Genomic DNA, 25,830 nt, shown 5'->3' on the forward strand with positions numbered 1-25,830 from the left:
GTAGGAATTGCCTGCAATGGTCTGTATAACTTAACAACCTACACATAATAAGCGGATGCAGTCGATCACACAATATTTCAACATCAGATAACGTAATAAATATTACATTTACAGCTAGCTGTTATCCGCGACTTCGTCCGTGTGGAATTTAACTTTTTTTATTAAAATGAATGAAATTCTAAAATAATAGTAAAAGTAACTTAGGCTAAGATATTACTTGTAACATTAGCTATCTGCGTCCGAAGGTCCCGTCAAAATCGCTCCTTTCGTTTAAGAGATTAGCAGGATCAGCTACACAGCCAATGATTCTGATATTATTATTTTATATATTGTCATATGCACATATTTAGGGAAAAGTTCTTAATTTGAAATTTCCTACTAACAGACACTTAAAGTTTATTTATTTAATAGTAATAATATTAAATAATAGTAATATTTTATTGAAATCGTATAGATTTACGAATTACGAATCGTATAGAACCGATTTATAAATCTATACGATTTCAATAAATTATTACAATTATTTAAAATTATTACTATTAAATAAATAAAATTTAAGTGTCTGTTGGTAATTTCAAATTAAGACTATTAGGCTACACGTTTTCCATAGTAACTTAAAGAAATAAATAAAGATAATATAAAATTATAAATACAGTTTATTCAAAACAATATTGTATGACTACATATACATAAATAGGAGTGGATATCGAATGGTCTGACCAATTAGGTACCTAATGGTATAGTCACTTGCAAGCCGTCCTTATGTGGAAGTCTCTACATACACCCACATAGAAGGAAGACAATCTTAATATTAAACATATGTAAGTGAAAAATTTATGTATGACTAGCTGTACCCGCGACTTCGTCCATATGGAATTTAACTTTACTTTTGTAAAATAAAAGTAGCCTAAATTCTTCCTTATTACATCAGCCATATCAGAGATTAGTCGGAACAATTAGACAGATAGACAAAAATTGTAAAAAATGTTATTTAAGTATATGTACCGTATTTAAATTCATATGTATGTAGTAAAAGACGATTATTTCAATATTACAATCAGACACTTCAATTTTATTTACATATATAGATATATATGTAGGCAGGTATACATATATGAATGAGTATACATAATTATTGAAGAATATCTTAGTATTTAGTTGATATATGTATTTAGTTCACTAATATCACATAGTTTTTTAGATATTAATAGAAATGTATAGCAAATACTTCGCACCAGTTTTTACGAAAATTGAATGCACGAGAAGTATGCAGTAATGCACACATATGTATCATATAGTTGCTTTAGAGGAGTGCAGAGTGCTAATGATTTTTCAGAAATATGCATAAAAAATACATTAAATCCATAAAAAAAAACATGGTACTGTGTGTAAACACACTACCGTGTATTTGACACTTATACGTTAATCATATAATTTAAATAAATTATGGTCGAATTTCGACAACTTGCCTTTTTATTATTTATTCTATTTATTAATTTTACTACAGAATAATAATAACGTACTTTTTAACTATTAATACACAAAGATGATGAAAGATTGTGGGAAGTGGGATAAGCGAAGAAGCATGGCTGGTAAATTATTAGTGAATGATACATTATATATAGATAGTGGTAAAGGGTAGATATATAGGGCATATATCCTAAATCAGCCAGTAAATAGACCGAAAACCAAGTCAGTGATAGTATGTATAATACTAAACGGCGTTTTTATGCGTAAGGTCTTGGATAGTGATAAAAAATGCGAAGTAAATGTAGGGAGCAACCTTTGGAATTTTTTGATCCTTCAAGCCGGATTGTTCTTGTTAAGATAAGACAATTAATTTCTTCCCCATATATTATCACCAACACTATCATTTCATCAATATCAACCAAAAGTGTAGGGATAACTCTTTAGAATTTTTGGTCCTTCGAGCCGGATTATTCTTGTTAAGATACGACAAATAATTTCTTAAATCACTCGCAAACAATAAAATGCGAAGTAGGTACACAAGAAAGCGTAAGATCGTATGTTAGTCATAAATAATTTTGAGATTTCAAGTATGATCACCAAGACGAAGTCAGAGCGAGCCCTTATATTTCCAAACAAATGTATCCGGCACTGATATTTATTTTCGTAACTCAACTGGTGCATCGGAAATAGATTCTTTGTGTGGGAACTTCGTTTGCGAGTGCATTCACTGGGACAACTCTTGGCCTACTAGGTATAGAATAAATTCAATAACTTGGAATGCATAACATTGTACTAAAATGAGTGATGACTAAAATACTTGACCGGCTTTTAAATATGTTTCCAATGGATCAATATTGAAAGGTGCATGGAGTACCTAAATACATCTTACTAATATTATAAACGCAAAAGTTTGTGAGTATGTATGTTTGTTGCTCACGCAAAACCTACTGAACGGATTTTGATTAATCTTACAGTAAGCTTATATATCAGAATAGCACATAGGTTATAATTTAATAAGATATTATGTACATTGGGCGAAATATAATGATAAATGTCAAGTAAGTTTGATGCAGACGAAGATCTCTCAACTTCGTCTGCTACTGGACAGCTAGTATACATATATAGTAATATTATAGATGCGAAAGTGGTCAGTTTGGTACTCTTTTATGACTAAACTGCAGAACGGGTCTGAAATTTGATATGAAAATGGATTGATTATTGGTCACATACGACATAGATGGACATACCTACAATACTTTTATATAATGCAGATGTATCCGTAATTTTGAGGCTTCGATCAGTCTCAGGTGGCGTGCATGCTGATGAATCAATATTAAAGTATTCTGTTCTCTATACGAATAACATTATGGTTTATATTACACTGCACCGAATGCTTCAGCGGGTTCTCTGGTACACAGCACAGATAGGATAATATTACATAGTGGTTGTAAACATCCTTATTCATAGGTAATGTTCAGTATTCTAGGATAGCCAGACATCACTTATTTTTTGATAAACGAAATATAAGATTGAGTAATACTGTATTGGACGGCAGCGATAATAATAAAAAAAATATTTGAAATGACATGTATTCAAAAGAGTAAGAAAGTTGTGTACTTTCTTGCTCAAACAAAAATAATATGACTATGACTTTTTTTTATATAAATAATAATAAAGAATATTTCTATTTCTAAAAATTGTGATGTGCATGAAGGGAGAAAATTATATTTTATTTATTTTAATTTCCTATATGCCATATATGGTATACTATTGTTAATTAATTGACTAATCAAATAACAGATGGTTATGTATTTTTTAACATCATATATTACCAATGTTTAAATGCAGTAATGTAAAGATAACAATACCTGCTTCATCCGCGTAATGAAGCAAGTATTGCTATTTTTTTCGAAATATTCTAATGATTTTATCCGCAGATGACGTCAACAGTTTCACCGAACGATAGGGGGCGAGTGCAGATGGCACTTCAAATTCCAGACTCCTGCTTGACAGATACGACTTTAGTATCATAACAACTAAGAGGTCGAACCTCGGCTCACGCTGTCGTAATTGCGATCCCCGTTTGAATTCGATGAAGGATCAATCGGAGGGGTATTTACCAATAAAACTATAGTAACAATATGTATATATTAAAATTTATTCACTGTATATACAAAATAAACATACTATCTTAAATCATAACAACTCTAAAACATTGCAAATGGTTATTATTAACTTTATAATGTTTATACACGGTACAAATGTATTGCCACACGATTATGCTACTAAAACTAAAGTAAATAGAACGTATATTAATTTGCAACTTCAGAACACACGTGACTACAAAAATCTGGATAAAAATGATTAGGGGTCATTCAAAAATTATGTCACATCTGTCCTCCATGGATGGGATGAGGAATGTCACGTAGTGTGACAAAGTGAGGCGTCAACGATTTCGACGCGTTTTTTTTTCTTTTGAATACTGCTAATTGGCAATCTGTTTTTATATGCAATAGTCCAATCTGATAGCAATTTTCCTTAAATTGTTTGTATTCCTTTACATTTATGATACTGCTTCAATGAAACAGGCCTCAGACGCTATCTGCGAATGACGACACTTTACTAACAATGTTTATGAGTCCAAATATAATATGGATCATAAGTAGACCAATAAAATCATCATTGCCTTGCCTTTACCCCGTTATTTGTAGTCGGCGCAGTATGTTATCTTCCATTGATCGCTATTGGCTGTAATATTTGAACTTACTCTCTTTTTATACATATCCATCTTTCATACAATCCATACATCTTTTCTCGGTCGTCTTCTCCTTTTCTATCCATCCACGTTCATGTTAAATACTTTATATCCCAATTAATTAAGTAAATAAAGTTACAAAATCTACATTTTATTAATCAATATATTTTAAATAATTAAAAATGGAAACTAGTTTGTAATTTTAATAATTTGTCATAATGTGACGTTGCACTAGGGAGAAGGAGCTTCACAAATGTGACCAGCTGTGACAAGAACGAGGGGAGAAGTAAAAAATCATGAAATTCATGTGGCTTTATTTACAGATGACTCCTAATAGTAATTAAAATTAATTAAAGTGTCTAACACAATTAGAATCACGCGTGTGCTGTAGTGACATAACATAACATAAACTGGTCATAGTTTACGTTCAAACTTTTGCATTATTAATACAATAATATAATAGTGAGTGAGGTACATACTTTTGTACGGAACACCATACAATAATAATTATATGTTTATATAAATTACCTATTCAGCAGCAAGTATCATTTTACTAAAAGGTAATAAAATTAGTAACAACAAGTACTCACAACGGCACGTATATTTCATTTAATCATTCCCGTATATTATAAACAACACTATAATTTTATCATTATCAACCAAGTGTAGGAAACAACCTTTAGAATTGTTTGGTCCTTCGAGCCGGATTATTCTTGTTGGGTCACAATAAATAATTTCTTAAATTTGCAAACAAGATAACGGTCCACCCAATGGTAAGTGGTAACCGTCGCTTATATACATGAGCAATACCACAGATAATACGCCATCGATCGATACTCTGTCCTAAACGGATTTAAAAATTAGGACGGCCTGGGCCGAGATGACAGCCTCTAACGGTGCCCTCAGTCTAAAGTCGTACCCGTCAGGCAGGAGTTGGCCTTCAGCCGCTCCATAAGTCCTTCAGAGGGTTTGGAGTGTCCTCTGTACTCTCCTGGTGAAGCAATAAAGGCCAAAGAAGTTGAATGGCTAAAAAAATTTTGGGAATGCTATGTCTGTGGCACCTTATACGTCGTCATTCTGAGAACTTACCTGTTACATCTCCGTACTATATTTCTCCTCTTTTTCGTACATGTATCGACTGATCTAGTTAACACACTATCCTATAACATTTTATAGGTTTTCTGGAAGAGATCTTTTTAGAAATAAGCTTGTAGATTACAGATATTGTATCACTATTTTTTATCCTATGTGTGTACAATAAAGAATATATTATTATAATAATGCACAGTTTATTGTAAATTAAATAAACCATTAAATAATTACAACTTCGTATATAATAACTTGTCATAACGTTCAAAACATCTTTAACTACTTATATACATAACTAAATATAAAATCATATTTTTATAATACGCATTGCTTAATAATAGACCCCATGCAATTTTAAAAACATTGAGAAATCGACTTTAACTGCTTGGATTTAAAGTCGAATTTCCAATTTAATAACTGCAGTTCATTATTAAGCGTACGATGTCTAATGACACTTGGTACATTATATTCAACAATATTATTTTGGTCTTAGATACGGCATAAGGAATAAATACCTTCAACTGTTATTTGGTAATGACGACATTAATAATATCTTGAATAACAAATAAAGATTATTAATAGAAGTAATAATACAAAACATATGTACATAAAATAAAAAAAGGGAGCTGTATGACGTTGTATTTTTTTTTATTGAGTTCCCGATATTATGGCAGTGTTACAACCGCCATGGTCACAGTTAAAGAGTAGCAGGTAGATGGTAAATAACATTATGGATAGACTTATTTGTTTACCTTCACACGTTTGCTACTATTGAAACTCGCTCGAATATCATCTCGGCAAACTATACTCACAGTATTTTCACGTACACTCAATACACTTTCAGATCACGATTTTTGTTTTTGTTTAGTCGAACCAATCCGTGGATTCCAAAACTTAGAGAGCCTTTAACAGTCTTCCCATATGAATTTTTATATATCTGTACTTCGATGGACTTTCTTACCTTTCTTGGGAATTAAAGTCCATATATAAAGAATAATTAACCCAGGACAATTAACACAGTATCATCTAGTCCCACGGTAAGCAGAGCTTGTTATGGGTACTAGACAACTGATATAAATACTTAGACATTTTGTTGTAAATACATATATAATATACATAGAAAACACCCAGACAGATACAAACGTTCTCATGTATGATGTTTGGGCCGTGCGAGGAATCGAACCCGCGACCCTCGGAAGTAAAGCGGTGTACTAAACCGCTAGACCACCGAGGCCGTCCGGCAACTATACAAATTATAAACTTATTTATTACTAAATAACAGACGATGGTAAATACCCATTGTACCGTATCTCTTACCATTTATAAAAAACATTTCTTTCATAAAGAACAACACGTTGCTAGCATTAACAAACCTATATGAATTAGGACATCCAATACAATGATTTTACTGTATCAAATGGATTATAAAACTCAACTACTGAATCTAGTAATGTGAAGTGTGATCAAAGCTAAAATTTCACAATAATTGTATTCACCCCAAAAGGACCTAGGCTCCTTTCCTTTCCTTCTTGAGAAGGTAAGCCTAATCTGTCTTAACCGAAGAGAGCAGGTCTTAAACGAGCCATCACTGCCATAGTCATCGTAGAATACTAACTCAATTCTACGACTTCGGCTGCATCGTCGTTTGGTACTGCATGTGGTTTTAATGGGTAAAAATCCCACATATAACCAACGACTTCCACTCCGCCGGTAAATGATTTTCGTGAATATGTTTCACACGTTAAAAAAAGATTGCATATGTTTGTTTATATTAATATAATGTTCTGGCACTTTTGTCTTAACAGCGTCCACTACTGATGACTGGAAACGTCCGCTTTATCTAAAAAAAAAAAACAATATTTATTAATAATAGTATTTATTTATTTTAACATTATTGCGCAAATCTTATTAATATTTTAAACGCGAAAGTTTGTGAGTATGGATGGATGTTTGTAAATCTTTCACGCAAAAACTACTGAACGGATTTTGATGAAACTTTACAGTAATATAGCTTAGCTTATAATTCAGAATAACATATAGACTATTATGGGATACATTTACCTAGATACATCAAAATAATAATTGCCTTTAATAATATTAGTAAGACAAATCCAATATTGTGTACTAAGCATTGTCGTGTCTAAACTGTGTCACCCCACTTTACATTTTCCTATTGTAATTTAGTATAAAAGATTAATATTTTTATGTACATATTGTCAGTCTATTATCATCTGTAATATACATCGTCTCTACCAACAACATATATAACAGCTATAAATATCCCGCAGGTGAAACCGCGGTCACAACTAGTACAATATATAGGGGGACGGTGATTATTACTAGGATTCATGTGGACTAATAACTATATTGCTATTAATGTACCATGTCAGTTTGTTTGTACCTCCACGCAGTTCACCCTGGAAACCATCGTGATAAATGTATATGCATGTGTTTACATGTATTTACTTTTAGTATATGTATATATATATTTTTTTTGACCTATTGTATTTATTAATTATATTTGCACCGCCTACAGTTTTTCTCTGCACAGCCTATGGTTGACTGGTAGAAAATGCCTTAAGGCGTTAAGTCCGCCATATGTACTTTTACCTTGGTATTTTGTGCATTGAAGTTATATAAAATAAATAAATAAATCCATAATGAACTGACCGATTTACAAGAAATATATAATAGTTGTTTATTACCCTTATCACAAGCTCTACTAGATAGCGCTGTTAATTGTCCAGGGTTATATAGTGAAACACGTTATTTATATTTATTTAGTTTGGTACCTACCATCTGGCACTGCGTGTCTAGAGGCGCGTGCTCTATATGTGTATGGTGTAGAGCACGCGGCGCTATAGCGGGGCGCACAGCAGCGCCGCGTACTGCAGCAGGGCCTCCCGCAGCGCCGCGCCCACGTCCGCGCCGCCACCACCGCCGCCACCGCCGCCACCGCTACCACACCCGCCACACGCCGCCAGCCGCACCAGCGACGGGTACAGTCCTACCGGGACGAGGATTGTCAGTATAATGAACTATTTTTTATTTCCGACGACTTAATATTATTATAATTGATCGGAGTAGGTAGCTATTATTGATGTTATATGGATATTTCACGGCAATCCAACTAACACTTCGGGATTCGATTATTATAATTATTGTAATGGTTAAAACGTGTAGGTATTTTTAATTAGGATTTCAGTTTAGATAAATACAAATAGTTTGTTCTTTATTTATATGTTTCGATTTTTGAGACAAAAATAATTTGTATGGTATGTTCTTGTACAATTTCGGAATGAAAATGTTAAATAATTGTTGATTCTTGTATAAATATAAGAAATTCTTACATTAAAAAACATATGTGGTTTAATAAATCAAGTTTCTTCAATTCATTTTCATTATTTTTCATTCAATTCAATTCTACCAACCTTTAAACCGTTCTTATATTATAGCAAGTATATGTTTTCTCTCTCTCTACAGTATACTTGTTGTTACCAATTACACGGTCACGCACAATATGGCTTTAATACTTGATCAGGTGACTAAGTTCAAAATTAATTTTCAGACAATCTGAACTCGGTCCAAAAACCATAACCAATTAATCTATTTCTGAGAATAATGCGTATACAGAATTTCTAAAAGATATTATTTTGATTGGTTACTTTCTTATATATATGCACACACACTACGTTACTCACACCGTTTTTTTGGACCTGTATTGTAGTTTATCTGTATTGTATTTTATTTTATTTACTGATCTATGTAATTGTGTATTTGCTTTTTTATTTTTGTTGTTAAAATTACAGTGCCTTGTGGGTGTGTGAGATAGATAAAAAAATATGGCAAAGGACCATATTTTTTTTATCTATATGTAGAGATATTAATTTTGTGTCTTACATACATTACAGGCAGATAACATTCCATGTAAATTAATCTCACCTATTAACTTCTGCCAAGCGACTGCGTCCACTTTACCAGGAGGCGCCTTCTTCATGGATTCCGTGAGTGTTGCCACCGCTTTGAGAACGAACGATATCTCGGATATCTGGTGTCTGCAAAAGAATATTTTATTAATGTATTTATATGCCCATGATTGGACCAGATAAATTACAGAATACAAAATTACAGAAAGAGATATAATACAAAAGGGTGCTTTATCGTTTATGCAATCATGTATGAGCAGAATATCAGCGCTGCAGATTTATCTGTAGCTTTATGCTGAGTTGGTTACTTTCACCTTTGCGGTACATAAAGCCCCTTCCATTTTTTTTATTTGCTCATGTATTTTTTCTCTACCTCATGTATGCTATATTTCTACAGACACAGATTCATGCATAAATAATGTATCTATCTAATTGACAGTGTCGTGTCCTGACCTGGGTAATGGGTCGGTGTTGTTTTCATCGGTGGTGTACCTCGTAATGACCTCCTGGAACCTGTCCAGTAGAGTCACTATCGCCAACGGGTCCGCCTCATCTGTTAGCAATAGAAATAGAAATAAATAATCTTTATTCAAATAAACTTTATAGTTAAAAACACTTTTGAATAGTCGCATTTTTTATCCTACCACTCATTCAGTATGTAGACTCATCAAAGAAAGGAGCAAGAAACTTGCGTGTTAATGAAATAGTGAATACAAGGCAGTAACCTGCGTGAATTACAGTTACTCTCTTATGTATTTATTAGTTGTAATTTTGTTTTAATTATTATCATTAATATTTTAAATAGCGCCCTCTCTCTCTCCCCCTCATATATATATATTTTTGGTGCCACTGAAAACCAGCTGTATGTTCACCTAGGACATACATTAAAGCTGAGTGGAGCCATTTCAGTGCATTTTTGGATGTAAAAAATGTTTATTTTATTTTTATTTTTAATTATAGTAAATTAAGTTTAATTATATGTAAATTTTATTTGCTCTTTTTTTTTCGTTTGTTGTTTATATTGTATTTTTTACATTGCACTGAATAAAATATTTTTCTTTCTTTCTTTCTTTATGTAACTTTAAGAAAATTCTAATAATAACAAAATGCGTGCACAATGCGTACCAATATGCGAAATCATAGCGTGTTGAAACAACACAACGCCATCTGGTGACAAAACTAAACTTTTAAAAGAAGATTGAGCCGTAGGTGTAAAAAGTAACAGATTTATAACTGACCGTCGACGCCGTTGAACGAGTCGATGTCCTCCAGCATGGAGAACTGCAGCAACGTCTCGAAGCATGTCCGCGCGAATTCCTCGCGCTCACGCAACTCTTGTTCATTCTCTGTATCATAAATATATGCTTAAGTTATAAATATATACAATATTTTTCACCAAATGGTATTGACTAAAGTGGTATAATTACGTAATCGTAATAATTACAAAAATTGATTTCATTAATAATACTTTCACCCGTTTTGTAGTCAAGACGTTTGCATTGTAAGGCTGACGATATACAGTCGGTCAGTCATTAGGTTGTTCGAATGCCCCTAACCGTGCGCAGTAGTTCCAAAAATCGATTGCGTGAATAAACATTATACCATTATTTTTCAACGGTGAAGTTTGCATTGTAAGGCTAACAATATACAGTCGGTCAGTCGTCAGGTACCTCGAGTGTCACTAAGCGTGTGCAATAATTACAATAATCGATTGCGTGATAACCGTTTCAGCTTTTTTGCAGCAAAGAAGTTTAGTTTGTGATGTAACTGGCTAATCAGATATGTATTTTATATTCTAAATTTGTATTTGAATTTATAGTTCTTTTATATTACATTCTTGTTTTTTGATACTTCTATTCCTAATTGTCAGTAGTCTATATTAATATATTTTCTCCGTTTACCTAGTCTTTTTTCTTATTACTACAACAGGTTATCAGCACGAGCTCAACATTTTATAGGTAATCAAAGTTTTGTGAATTATCAAGATTTATATATAATTATATAAATCTTGTTATAATTCATCAAGAGGTATGGAATCGATAGAACTTGTAATATACATTATAGATTTTGTCTCAGTCAGTTTGTAAGGCTGTCGATATACAGTCGGGCAGTCGTCGGGTGGGCCGGACGGTGGTAAGCGTGCAGGTGGGCACTCACGCGCGTCGCGGGGCGGCTGCGCGTGCAGCGAGCCGGCGCGCACGAGCGCGAGCAGGCGGGCGCGCGCGGCGGGCGGCGCGGGCGGCGCGCGCGGCCTCGCGTGCAGCGCCTCCTCGCGCACCAGCGACACCAGCGACCGCGCGCTGCCGCTCCCTCCGACCCTGCTAACACGCGCGCGCAAGCTTACAACACTGTTTGCAAGCCAACGAGCCACTTTTTTAAAACCTTAATGTCCGGCTCGAAGGACCATTCTAGTCTTTTATGATTCGATTGAGATATTTTCTGCAACTATTAATCGGCCCACTCTGTCGGATCACGATCGTATGTCACGATTATACTCATAAGTGTGTAGATAGTGCCGTTAAAATAAATTTTGTCTAATTAGACGATCTTATGTTATATCAAAACTGACGTAGATCGAATTATAGATTACATCGCATATAGAATTACCGAATTTAACAAAGACATATAGATTTTAGATACACATTAAATTTTGTGACCAAAAACAAAAGAATACTTCACTATCGCATATAGTAAAAATGTATACAAGAAAATTACAAAGGAACCACAGAAAACAAATCCAGTAATTTTCTTAAATTACTGGATTTGTTTTCAACAACCCAGTAACTTCTTTCTTTCATCATCATTAGTGCAGTGGCTATAATCAATAATTTTACTAAATCCTATGCTCAGAGTTCCATACACATTTCTATTAAATATTTTTTAAGATAAGTAATAAACTGCTACACGTTACACCTTCGACTATCCAAAGCAACGATGACAATCATCACTCACGGTGGTTCAAACATGAACGTCTCCAGGACAGTGGGCAGCGTCTCCCAGAACTCCTTGTACTCTTCAGGTTCCTCTCTCGCTAGCGGCAGAGCAGTCGCCAATACCTGATTGCCACAATAATCACAAGTTAGGACACTGTGAGACTACAATTTATAAATATGAAGAGTTAGTTTTAAAGAGAATAGGCCGAAAGCCAGTAAAACCTGTGATATCTTCATGAAATTTGACACGTTTCATTTTTAAATGACGGTCTAGCTGGTCTATTCATTTGTCACAGTCTTACTTCGGATTGTCGCGGGTTAGATTAGCACCTCGCACAAACATTTGTATCCAAAAGTATGATTGTTTGTATTGGTTTGGGTGTTTTCTATGCATATTATGTAGCAGTTGTCTAGTAGCCATAAAAACAGCTCTGCTTTGATCTGCAGATATTTCCGAAGTACTACTATGGGTTTTAACTTGAAATATTGGTTCCATTTTATCGTAGAAATATATTTTACTCTGAAAGAATAGCTACTAGATGTGAATATTTTTTAGATTCTAAGATTTTATGTTTTATGGTTGGCATACTTTAGGACTAACTCTTAATATGAACAGAAGACATACTGACGAGAGAACTTACATCATCACTTGGTATTTGATGATTACCTGTAACAATAATGATGCTATTTGCGCCGTCTCGTCCGGTGGTTGATCAGAATTGCGCCGCCTCGACTTGTCTGACGCGTATCGTTGTACAGATTCGTGAAGTGCCTACAACAATTGAATGTGTAAACTTAATATTGATTATTGACATAGGCTGCTGATATACAGTTATTGGTGATTAACGGTCCTACAAATATGTACTTTTTTCTAGTTTTCGAATAACCCATTGAATGTCCTTTAGTTAGCACAGTGATGGCTATACTCTTGGGTGCTTCTTGTTAGGACTGGTCTACTTTGATAAATATGACTACTTTATTTTGTTACTCAACTAACTATTCATTTACTTATGACAATTTGCTATTTAGCAGCTTGTATACATCACATAAAATTCTAAAAAATCTAATTATGAACAACATTTATTTGAAAGAGCAACACGTTAGTTTCTTCTTCATTCTTCTGGTAATGAAGCAGCGTTCCGAGTTAATGATAGAATAAAAAAAATTGTGTAAATATAATTTCTAGAGAGACATATATGCGTGTGGGGTACCTGCAGCAGGTGCGGCAGCACGGCGGCGCTGGGCGCGGGCGCGGCGCGGTACAGCGAAGCCGCGGCTGACAGGCAGCGCGCGCCGGCACTGCCCCCGCCGCCGCTCCCGCCAGGCTGCTGCCAGCACGCGCGCGCCAGCGACGTCAGCGCCACGAACAGCGGCGGCAGCAGCTCGTGCCGGACTAACGCCTCCTGATACATTTATATTTGGGTGGCATTTTTATTGAAGGCAGTTTAGGAACATCTCGGGGCGGCGATTAACGTTTCCTGACAAATGAATGGGACATTTGCAGGGCATTTTAATTATCCGTCTCGATGGACCAAAAACACTGTTTAGGAAGTTTCTCAATAGAATTAGTTAGAAAGATCATTGCTAAGAATTAAAATTATATTTATATTGATTTAAAATGAAAATTAAATCATCAGTAGAAGGTGCAAGTTCTTTTATAGCTTTAATTATTTATCAATCTAAAAGCAGAGAGGAAGCGTCCCGACATATTGGTTTCCTATCACGACAGAATTTACATACTTGAGCAAGTCTCTAATTTTCTATATACTAATAAAAAAACTTAAATTAACTTAAAGAGAGGTAGCCAGGTCCAGCCGTTACAGTTCCACCCTACGTCGACATTTGACAATGTCTCTGAGAGTAGTAAGCGCGGCAAAGGTGTATGATAAGAACCTTGTGGACAGCGTCGAGGCAATGCAGCGCGTGCAGCGCTACCGGCGCGGCGCCGGGCCCGCTGGTGGTGATGTCGATGGCCGCCGCGGGCCGCACGCTGCACACGCGCGCGCAGCACTCGCCCAGCCGAGACACGTCCCCCGCAGTGAACCTGACACACCGCACACCCATGTCACGACGGACGATCGACTATCTCATCGGCTGGGAGGAGAGCCGACGAGATGTGACAAGGGGTGGAAGGAGAATCGACGAAGTGTGACAAGGGATGAATGGAGAAACGATGAAGTGTGACAAGACATGTAAGAAGACTCGGGTAAGTGTGACAAGTGGGGTGAATATTTATAATAATATTTCTATATCAACTATAAAATTGACTCCTAAAAATCCAAAACTAGAGTAAACCTTGTTACTTGTGTATTGGTAAAAATATTTCAAGAAAAAGTCAGAAACATGATAAAAAGTTTTTTATCAAGTTTCAATTTAACTTATTTAATAAAAAAAATTTATAAGTATCATGGTATGTAAAATGACATTTATAAATTTATTTATGTCACCTTAAATAACGAAATCCATTACAATACTCACGTGGGCCTGATATGTTGGAATATGAGTGGGAATATCTGCACGAGGGTTGTGAGGAAGTTGAGCGACGGCGCGTACGGCTCCGACGGTTTGCCCTCCTCATTCTCTGTTCAACACACATGCTAATTAATAACATCGCAATATCAAAAAAATATTTAAAAAATGACTTCTAGGAAATACATTCTTGTAGCACAGTTCGTGGTGCTGCAGCGCCGCGGCCACGTTGGTCCAGGCGGCCCAGGCGGCGGCCCACACGTGCCGCTGCAGCCCCCCGCCCCCCGCGGCCCCCGCCCGTACCTGGCGCGGCGTGGTGCTGCAGCGCCGCGGCCACGTTGGTCCAGGCGGCCCAGGCGGCGGCCCACACGTGCCGCTGCAGCCCCCCGCCCCCCGCGGCCCCCGCCCGTACCTGGCGCGGCGTGGTGCTGCAGCGCCGCGGCCACGTTGGTCCAGGCGGCCCAGGCGGCGGCCCACACGTGCCGCTGCAGCCCCCCGCCCCCCGCCCCCCGCGGCCCCCGCCCGTACCTGGCGCGGCGTGGTGCTGCAGCGCCGCGGCCACGTTGGTCCAGGCGGCCCAGGCGGCGGCCCACACGTGCCGCTGCAGCCCCCCGCCCCCCGCCCCCCGCGGCCCCCGCCCGTACCTGGCGCGGCGTGGTGCTGCAGCGCCGCGGCCACGTTGGTCCAGGCGGCCCAGGCGGCGGCCCACACGTGCCGCTGCAGCCCCCCGCCCCCCGCCCCCCGCGGCCCCCGCCCGTACCTGGCGCGGCGTGGTGCTGCAGCGCCGCGGCCACGTTGGTCCAGGCGGCCCAGGCGGCGGCCCACACGTGCCGCTGCAGCCCCCCGCCTGCCCCCGCGGCCCCCTCCGCCCCGCGCCCCGCCGCCGACACCACTTCCTGGAACGACTTCAGCGCCGCCACCGACACCTGCACACGACACACCCCCACACAATGAGCACATATATACAATTATTAAAAAAAATAATAAGAAAAATAATATAGCTACACGACACGTTCTTTCATGCGCGATCAGGAACGCGCGGGTAAATCAGCGCGCGCAGTCATGGATATTTTTCGATTTGATTCGATATTTACTTCAAATAGTCGCGATTCGATTCCTCGCACGGTGCAAACTTTTGCGTTTATGCGTATGATTGGTCTGTATGCTTTCTATGTGAACATTTAAGTATTTTATTAGTTGTCTAGTACCGACAACACAAGCTCTGCTTAGCGTGGCACCACATGGCGCCGTGTGCATTGTCCTAGGTTATTATTATTTACCTCGTGACTGCGTGTGAGTGCAAAGTCTGTGATGTATTCGAGTAGCGTCGCCCAGGACCTGTTGAAGTCACCGACTGTGGTCAGCAGCTGGAACCTCGAGTGGAACACGCGGGACACGCCTGACAGCGTCAGGACCTGGATTTGAATTTGAATTTGAAATTTGATTGTCGATTTCTATTTCTATTTCTATCTTTCTGTCTGTTCTATATAATCTCAAGAATTTCTCAGAGGATTTTTATCCATAAACTAGCCGTATTGGATGATAGGGAAATATAACTTGGACGTACATAAGTAGCAAAAATATTCTATGAATAATATATGAAAATAAGATCAAAATCTTTGTACTTTATTTCTATCTTAACTAACATTATACATACGAAAATGAGTTTGTTTGTTTAATCTATCATCAAGAAATTAGGTATATATGTAGAATTGGGACGACAAGGACATAGCCTACTTTTATACTGAACACAAAGTTAGCAGAAGCTTGCAAATATTACTTACCTGTGTCTCTGCCCATTGTTTCTGCGCTGTATTTCTTGTGTGATGTATTAAAATATGTTCTCCGGTGTCTACCTTCTCAGAGCTGGCTATTTTAGCTTGTTTTTGAACCTATTAATAAAATATTATATTTATTTCTACAGTATATGAGATCTACAGCATATTTTTATTTCAAAATATGTTGATCATGAAACTCGTTTATTTAATTGGTATATTCAATATTTTATATATCCTTATATAGAATATGTAACATATAATTGCACCCTAGAACCGAATTTATTGCACTTAAATCCGGATCGAATGACCATTTACGTGTTGTACAATGAACATTTTCTATACAATGGTAAATGAGTATTTACCAATATGAGAGTATAATATATGTACGTAAAAAGTAGAAATATAAGTTTTAGATTGGTTTATAAATCCGGCTCGATGGACTAACAATGGTGTGTAGTGTAAGGTCGATTTATTAAAAATCATTTAAAATTAGTATTTTAAGTTTTTACAAAACAATTATATTTTCGTTGTATGATGACCAATTGATATAACGTACAAAGTTATCGGTCCTTTGAGCCAAATTTATATATCAAAATGAGTTTTCCAATTATAGTCTCTATATATATTATACTCTAATAATTACCATTTACCACTTACGACTGTATCGTATCCGTCGATCCGTATATATCTGTTAAAATACAAGTATAGAATATTTGTAGTATACCATATGTTATTGATCCCTCGAGCCGGATTTATGGAAACAGATCTAGTACATAAACTCGAGCACAAGTATAGAACAGTCGTAGTATATGTTATTGATCCTTCGATCCGGATTATTCGTGACAGTTGTTTTTACAACTTAAACGATGATGGCATACCTGGTCGAGCATGGGGAAGAGCACGGCGAGGAGCGCGCGCCAGGCGGGCCGCGAGAGGAGCGCGCCGTGCGCGCCCACGCAGCTGAACAGCGTCTGGCTGGCCGCGCGCCGCACCGGCGCACGCGCCTCCACGCACAGCGCGCCTGCACACGCGCGCAATGCACCTCAACACTCTGCTCTGATGTGTGTGTGCGTCACATGCACGCACGCACGTCTATGTGTACATTGGATACTTCCAACATTGATTGTGATAGTCACGTTATGTGATGTTTAGTCCAATGATAGACATGGTAATGAGTTCGATCTATTTTAGTTGACTACTAGGTAGTGTAGTGCATAATCACGATAAACTGATGCTTCCATTCCAGTGTTAGCTATACTCACTGAGGCGGATATAGAGACACATCCAGAGGCGGTCGAGCGGCGGCAGATCAGCGTGATGCGGCAATTCGGGACATACGGCGGCCTCGCTGGCCAGCGCCGCCACCAGCTTATCGCGGTTGTGGTACAGGTAGTCCGAAATGTTCCACTGCAAACAAGACACGGTATAGCGCCATGTATATTTCAATTCTAGTAACATTTATTACGGAAGAAATAATTTAATATTTCTTTATTAGTCACGTAAGCAGCAAGCTCTAAGCAATATAAGTGCGTTATGATAGTTATAACACACGAGGTGGATTTTCACCCCCGAGCCGAAGACGAGGGCGTAATAGAGCTGAGTGTGTTTAATACGCACATATATCATGTAAGGTTTTTCAATACACTTGATTTTAAAATAAACTCAACCATTTTTGAAATAAACTCAACCAAATCTGGTCATCAGGGCGCTGACTACTGGTTTGCCTTGCTAAAAATTAGGATATGCGGTTATGGAACATAACTCCACTATTTGCGTTTATAACGCACGCGTTTTCTGAGCTGCTTTATATATAAAAAATCGGTGAAATTAGATCCGCTGTATAGGTGCAATTAATTAAAGTTGTACTTATATCCGCAACCGCTGACGCAGCTCCTAATGCCAACTTTCTGTGTTATTTTTTTATTTCTTATTTTGTGTATTATTTGTAAATTATTATATTGTGTTGGCAATGAATTATCTATCTATCAAATAGTGTGCCGACCATGAGTCCGACCGCGGTGAGGCTGATGTTGAGCTCCTTGGTCTGGTGCGCGAAGGCCGCGGCGGTGGTGAGGACCTTCCGCAGACAGCGCGGGCCGGCGCAGCCCAGCAGGTCGCCCGCCACCACCTGCGCGCACTGGAACGCCGACCGGATCAGCTGCTCGCTGCGAACACGTGCCTCAACTTATTTGTACGGGTTCATGTTCAGGGTAGGATGGGTAAAGGTATGGATTGATAGAATAGAATATCATTTATTCCAATAAACTTACATTGAAGCACTTTTAAATAATCATCACATTTTTATCTACCGCTCATTCGGAAAACTGCCGTTCCAGAGTAGAAGTTTGATTATATAGTCCAGCATTAAAAAATTACCATAGATACTATAAAACAGCATAGAAAAATTACCTGTGATGTGTAGATATGGCGGAGATGATCTCCATCATGAGTGGCCAGGCGGCGCCGAGCTGGTCTCCTAATGAATGCAGCAACCTAGCAGCACACTCCAGCTGCCTCGCGCGAACGTCACAATGTCTCACTGCGCACAACTCTGATAAAGGCTCCAGAAGAAGACGCTGCCGAGCCTGGATTTTTAATATTTTTTTTAATAATTTAGGACAATTCATCCAAAATTCAAATTGCCAAGATAAGCAGACCTTCTGTTACGTTAAAAAACGGACTTTTTATCTATGTATATTGTTTATGAATGTGTTTACGAAAAAACGATATTTATATACTGCTATTATTGTTTAGATCAGTTTGGGACTAGATGGCGTTGTGTAAATAGTCCTGGATTATTATATTGTAGATGATACAACGTTCATTATGTCCTAGTTTTTACATAGTATAAAATGAAGTCGCTTCCGTTGTCTATTCGATAAGATCATTCAAACTTCGCATCGGATTTTAAAGCAATGGATAGAGTGACTCAAGAGGATGGTTTGCATGTATAATACACGTACACCCATGCGTAGCCGCGGCGAATAGCTAGTTATAATATAAAAAAATAACTAACTCACCTCTGTAACCAATTCTGGGTTATTGTGATGATATTGGAATGCTGCTTGAACTAAATATGTGATTGCTTCGACGCCCCACTCCCTCATTCTTATATGAGGATGTTGGCACACCTATAAAAGGAAATATCATATATATTTTTTAATATAACTGGAATGGAAAGTAGCTGTTCATCCACCTGTTGGTAAGTGGTAGCCGTCGTCAATATACACTACGAACATCACCTTATCATATAACACCTGTGATACTAATGTATTTACTATTGCGGAAGACCAACATGAATGAACGAATGAAACTCTTTATTGTTCCTCTCACAGAAAATACAATTACATATACAATTATGTAAAAAATGACAAAAAAAAATAATTATAATACAATAAACAAGACAAAGAGGTAACAATGGGCGGCCTTATCGCTAAAAAGCTATCTCTTCCAGGCAACCTTACCAACCAACATGTTATGACTTCAGGTCCTGTAATTTCTAAGCCTTATCTCAATTGACTTATACCTTGTCTTATATACTAAACACAGCTTAACTAAAGCTGGCTGTTTGGCGGCTATAATAGGTCAGACTGATGTACCCACATAGATGACTTTGTACAAAGTCAATCTAGACAAAATATTTATTTTTATTTACTTATTGACATCAAAACTAAGCGAGCCTTACAGCTTCCTCACTCACTCAATATGCTCATATAGGAAAATATATACAAAAATATGACATATTACTAATTACAAAAAAATATATATTAAAACAATAACAACCTACAATGTTATGTATTATTTAGGAAATCCATTGTCATTTTGCTAAAATTCAATAAGTCACATAGTCACTTATTCAATTTTATATATAAATGGAACAATATAAATAAATATTTCCACTTGACTAGGCCTTGTTAACCCTAACAGGGTCTCGTTCAACTATTATTAATATAGATTACTAGCTGTAGCCGCGATTTAACCCACAAGAAACTTATATCATATGTGTTATTCTAATGTATAAATTATATTACTGTAAAGTTTCATCAAAATCTGTTTAGTAGTTTTTGCGTGAAAGAGTAACAAACATCCATTCATCCATCTATCCATCCATAACCAAAACTTTTGCGTTTATAATATTGGTAAGGTTTAAATACATAATGTACGGTGACTTACTTCTAGAAGATGATTGGTGATAGGCCTCCAAATAACTTCTATTCTGTGCATATTTGCCAAGCCTGTTTCAAGTAACTTAGCTACTGCGAACAGAGAAGGCTCCTGAAACCAAATTAAAAATTATTTAAACCAAAAACCATTAATATATTTTTTTATGTTTCTTCGTTTTGACAAAATCTGCAAGTCTTTCTTGAGCACATACCTAAGTTTGCCATGTGTTTATTTAAATTACAGTGACCAGTGAGAGCCCTTATGAAAACAATATATGCATCAGGATATATTGTTTTTTAAATTGAAGTAGCCCGTTATTATGAATCTACTAATCCTGGTATTTTCTACCCTGATTTGAATCAATGCCTAACGGGTTGAACTAATGAATAAATTAATAACCTTGGACAATTAACACAGCGCCATCTAGTCCCACAGTAAGCATAGCATACATAATATACATAGAAAACACCGAGATCGATAAAAACAATCATATTCATGAATACAAATATTTGCACCGTGCAAGGAATCGAACCTGCGACCATTGGAAGTAAAGCAGTGTGTTTAGACCGATAAACCACCGAGGCCGTCAAACTAATCATCATCATCATCATTTCAGCCTGGAAAACGTTCACTGTTGAACAAAGGCCTCCCTCAAAATTGTCCAAGATGATCGGTCCTGCGCTGCTCGCAACCAACGCTTTTCAGAGATCTTGAGTAATTATATCTTAGCGTCAAAGTAATATTGTAACTAAAATATATTTACCCTATTAGAGTAAGCTAGTTCCATCGCCTCATTGGACAGTTTGCACAGCGCGTCAATAAGGTGATGCAGCGCTACGTCATCCAGATTCTTCGACGATTCAAACACCCGCGACAACATCGCTGAAAGCGCTGAAAGATACAAATCGGTTATAAACATTTTAATATACAGTAAATGAAGATAAGGACCATCAATTAATTATTTCTCCACGTTAGGTGTGAGGAGGGGAAAGGGGGTTTGACAAAGTGTGACGCTATGTGACGAGGAATGGGAAGGATCCTAAATTTTTGTGTGTCTGTTTGTAATATTGAAATAACCGTTTTTTACTACATGCATATGAATATAAATACGGTATATACACCAAAATAACATTTTTTTGAAATTTTTGTCTGTCTGTCTGTTTGTTCCGGCTAATCTCTGAAATGGCAGGACCGATTTTGACCGAAATTTTTTTGGCAGGTAGCTATACATTAGCTAGCAGCCAAAAAAATACTAATAATAACAATAAGGAGTAACTTAGGCAACTTTTATTTTAGAAAATAAAGTTAAAATCTACTATTATATAACTGTGGCAAGGACGTGAGGAGAGGTCAAAATTAATGAATTTTGTGATTTCTACTACTGAATTATATCACAATATCATTTATGAATGTGCCCTTATATAGTTTAAACAATAAATTATTCTTATAGATATATATTTTTATACTTTATATATATATTCTGATGGTAAATGGTTACCGTAGCCTATGGACGCCTGGGGCACCAGGGGTGTAAACGTCTGCGCTGCCGTCCCTTAAGAAACCTTAATAAACCTTTCAAGATATACCCATCTCGAAAATTGAAAGAAAACCTTTTCCAAACTGGTTGGCTTTGTGGTAATGATTAATAATTTTATTTATGGACACATATCCATGCCCTGCAGTGGGACGTTATGGGTTATTACGATACGTATAATAGAGACTGACCAATGACAGTATGACCGAATTAGAAATGAAATAGTGAAATAATCTGTGGTAATATGTGTGGTAATATAAAATATACAATTAAATAAATAATAATTAGTATTGCTATTAATAAGAAAACAAAACAAAACAGTGCAGTAAAACCAAAACAATAAGAAACAAATGGCCAGCAAGCTCCATCCCTGTGCGTTGTGACGAACATAAGCTCCCTATTGGTGTAACCAATTGGAATTTATAATAGCGGCTTTGAGAAAGAAAGAGAGAAAAGATATTTTCTGTTACGTTAAAATGTATTCTTATCACTAGGGGTTCTATTATCTACTCTGGAATTGCAATAATAATAATCTCAGGATAAATCACACAGTGCCATCTAGATCGAAGTTAAGCTAGCTAAAGCTTGTGTTATGGGTACTAGATAACTGATATAAATATATAGTTTTTTTTTCGTAATACATACATATTATACACAGAAAACACCCAGACCGTTACAAACAATCATACTCATGAATACAAATGTTTGTGCCGTGCGAGGTATCGAACCCGACCATCGGACGTAAAGCGGTTTGCTAAACCGCTAGATCATCATCTTAATTACTTAAGTCCACTTGTTGGAATTAGAAAGATATTATATTTAACTATAGGAAAGGGCCAGCCTTGGTCAGCCTTGGCCAGCAGTATTATGTAACTAGCAAACTATGAAACGGATCAATAAACCTTATAAACACGAGTGTAGTGTTTTGGTTTATAATACCCTTAGGACATTGTGATTTTAACAAATATATTATAATAATATATACTATAATAATAATATTAAGAATTGTCTTCTTTATATTACATTTTTTCGCACGGTAAGCAAAGTCATGCGGCATATAATTATATATTCCAATTGGATACAAATAATGTCATATTATGTCAAGTAATACCAGACATAACTCCTAGCGACTCGGCGACAGGAACTTGCTGACCTGCAAATGATTTATAACACATACTTATGGAAACTTTAATACATTATTTACTACCTGTAAATTCAGTTTATTTTAGTGCTCATAAATGAAATTGGAATGTCTATAATGAAAATCAAAATATCTTTATTCTTGTAGGTCTATTACACACTCTTATATGTCAAATATACCGTCAGTTCGGAGTGCATTCGAACTAAAAAGAATTGACAAGAAAATCAGCTCTTATTCTTTCCAAATAAGCTTGTACATGATTAGAATTGTACATAACATCAACATAGCCACAAATCGAACCTATATGCTTTAATCTTCAAATATTATAACGTGTACTCAGTATCTCCATAATTTATCCATCAACACATGGATCCCTTTAACATTAGTGTGATATATATTCGACAACCAAGATTGACTCTTCACGGAAGTCTGTATTTATCACTAAATAAGTGCAGTTATAACAACCAAACACATTTGTTGCGATGTGTATCACTAAATAGTATAAGTCTAAGTTTTAAACCACGCAGTAGATTTTGATACACTATTTATTTTTCTGTAATTGGAGTATCAAACAAGCTGGCATTTTATCTAATAGTTGATGGTAAGCTCGAATTTTTCCGTGGATCATAAGTCATACAATCTCTCTCTGTACATCCATGCTAAGATGAGGTGTACACTAAATGCACTAAATGTACGTATATCCGTGTGCAAGTAAATAACTAACCAGGTAAATCAGCCATGACAGCGGAAGTGCTCATGACAGCATTGGCGTCGGCGCTTGCGCGACTTGCCTTCATACTGCCGCCCGTAGACGGCTTCAGGCCGAGGATCCACACCTAAACAATGTAAAAATATATAGTTTGTTTAATTAAAAAAATATCATTCGACCGTCTCGGTGGTCTAGTGGTTTAGCACACCCCCTTACTTAATAACTGCCTATTTTCTTTCTTGGAAAAAATATTTCAGGGTCATGAGAATTCTAGGAAGAAGTATATGAATTACATATACTCTATAAGTGTGTGAAAAAAGGCAGTTATCAGGTGCTGCAGCATGGCGAGGACCGGTAGCCAGGTTGAAATACTGTTTACACGTGTGTGAAAAAAGGCAGTTACCATGTATTGCAGCGTGGTGAGGAGCGGTAGCCAGGCTAATATACTGTTTAAACGTGTGTGAAAAACGGCAGTTATCAGGTGCTGCAGCATGGTGAGGACCGGTAGCCAGGTTGAAATACTGTTTACACGTGTGTGAAAAAAGGCAGTTACCATGTGTTGCAGCGTGGTGAGGAGCGGCAGCCAGGCTAATATACTGTTTAAACGTATGTGAAAAAAGGCAGTTACCAGGTATTGCAGCGTGGTGAAGACCTGCAGCCAGGGTGATATACTGTTTATAAGTGTGTGGAAAAAGGCAGTTACCAGGTGCTGCAGCGTGGTGAGGACCGGCAGCCAGGCCTGCTGGATGGTGTCGCCGTCACGCTGCGCCGCACACAATAACGCTTTCATCGCCGTCACGTGTCGTGACGTCACCATCACGAAGGACTGCTGTTGTCCTGTACAATCATACGACAATACTACACATTATATTGAAATCTATCTATCCTCACGCCAGAACTGTGAACGGGTAGATAGAGAAAACTGAATGGTACGTTTGGTATTGCCGATACAAAACGCATATACAGGCTATACATGTAGTAAAAATACATTAATGTATGTAAACTTGTGCTCACTTTCGATAATTAACGATTTTCGTATGTAACGTAGTGAAAATGACATTATCTGTGAGTAATGCGCTTATATTGACGCTGTAGACTCTGTCGCCTTTCATGTCGAAGGTGACCATAGTCCATAGTCCAGCGCCGGCACGCAGTACTGCGCGGGCGGCGTGCTACCTGCCAGCACTACACTACACTACACTACACTACACTACACTACACTACCTGTGGGCAGCGCGGCGGACGGCAGCGGCGTGCCGACCCACACGACCTGGTGGCGGTAGTCGGGGTCGGGCGGCGCGGGGTCGCGGCGCCACGGCCCGGGCAGCGCGGCCAGCGCGCCCAGCGCCGGCACGCAGTACTGCGCGGGCAGCGCGCACCGACACAGCGCGCCCACGCACGCGTCTCGAGCCGCCGTCATCTGCACCTGCGCACGAGGACATTCACCTCACAATTCACACTTTTCCGACCGGTTCTTAATTAGCCGCGGCACTCATCTTACAGACAAGTGGTAGAGCAAGCTGTACGACCACACGTGGTTGTTCAAGACGATTGGGCCGCTCGAACCGGGAAATACCACACCTCGGCAGAAAACCGACGTTAAGCGATATCGCGTTTCGCATGGTTCCGAATGCCCCTCCCCCTATCCCTTTCCTACTTCCTTCCCCTATCCACCCCTTTCTTACATACCATGGCAGCGGAATACAAGCGATTTTTACCCCAGGATGGTACCAGTAACCGTATTACTGGACAATCCACCCCTGAGATAATACACTCAGGCTGCCCTGCGAATTCTGGGGTGGGCAATACTCCGCTCAATTTGATCATTCCATTCATTCATTCATTCATTTCATTCATTTCAT

At 37.7% G+C, this 25,830-nt stretch overlaps 1 protein-coding gene across 1 annotated transcript in view; it reads right to left on the reverse strand.

Annotated features, from left to right (window-relative positions):
- Nucleotides 1–6,950: 6,950 nt before the first annotated feature.
- LOC131843111 (protein MON2 homolog) overlaps nt 6,951–25,830 on the reverse strand; it is a 36,001-nt gene continuing 17,121 nt past the window's right edge. Inside the window, exons 16-40 of the mRNA XM_059191709.1 lie at nt 25,193–25,394; nt 24,672–24,805; nt 23,984–24,095; nt 23,230–23,271; nt 21,348–21,475; nt 20,594–20,695; nt 19,441–19,551; nt 18,830–19,005; nt 18,423–18,585; nt 17,683–17,827; nt 17,299–17,441; nt 16,427–16,534; nt 15,923–16,057; nt 15,403–15,568; nt 14,652–14,754; nt 14,067–14,217; nt 13,385–13,576; nt 12,841–12,945; nt 12,193–12,296; nt 11,398–11,558; nt 10,479–10,586; nt 9,694–9,793; nt 9,257–9,369; nt 8,111–8,321; nt 6,951–7,154 (exon numbers count right to left, since the gene is read on the reverse strand). Coding sequence (XP_059047692.1) covers nt 8,173–8,321; nt 9,257–9,369; nt 9,694–9,793; nt 10,479–10,586; nt 11,398–11,558; nt 12,193–12,296; nt 12,841–12,945; nt 13,385–13,576; nt 14,067–14,217; nt 14,652–14,754; nt 15,403–15,568; nt 15,923–16,057; nt 16,427–16,534; nt 17,299–17,441; nt 17,683–17,827; nt 18,423–18,585; nt 18,830–19,005; nt 19,441–19,551; nt 20,594–20,695; nt 21,348–21,475; nt 23,230–23,271; nt 23,984–24,095; nt 24,672–24,805; nt 25,193–25,394 — 3,153 coding nt within the window. The 3' untranslated portion in view covers nt 6,951–7,154; nt 8,111–8,172. The remainder of the gene's footprint in view (nt 7,155–8,110; nt 8,322–9,256; nt 9,370–9,693; nt 9,794–10,478; nt 10,587–11,397; nt 11,559–12,192; nt 12,297–12,840; nt 12,946–13,384; nt 13,577–14,066; nt 14,218–14,651; nt 14,755–15,402; nt 15,569–15,922; nt 16,058–16,426; nt 16,535–17,298; nt 17,442–17,682; nt 17,828–18,422; nt 18,586–18,829; nt 19,006–19,440; nt 19,552–20,593; nt 20,696–21,347; nt 21,476–23,229; nt 23,272–23,983; nt 24,096–24,671; nt 24,806–25,192; nt 25,395–25,830) is intronic.

This window comes from Achroia grisella, unplaced genomic scaffold (assembly GCF_030625045.1).
Source record: "Achroia grisella isolate CSIRO2021 unplaced genomic scaffold, CSIRO_AGI_Agris_v1 utg2786, whole genome shotgun sequence".
NCBI lineage: Eukaryota > Metazoa > Arthropoda > Insecta > Lepidoptera > Pyralidae > Achroia > Achroia grisella.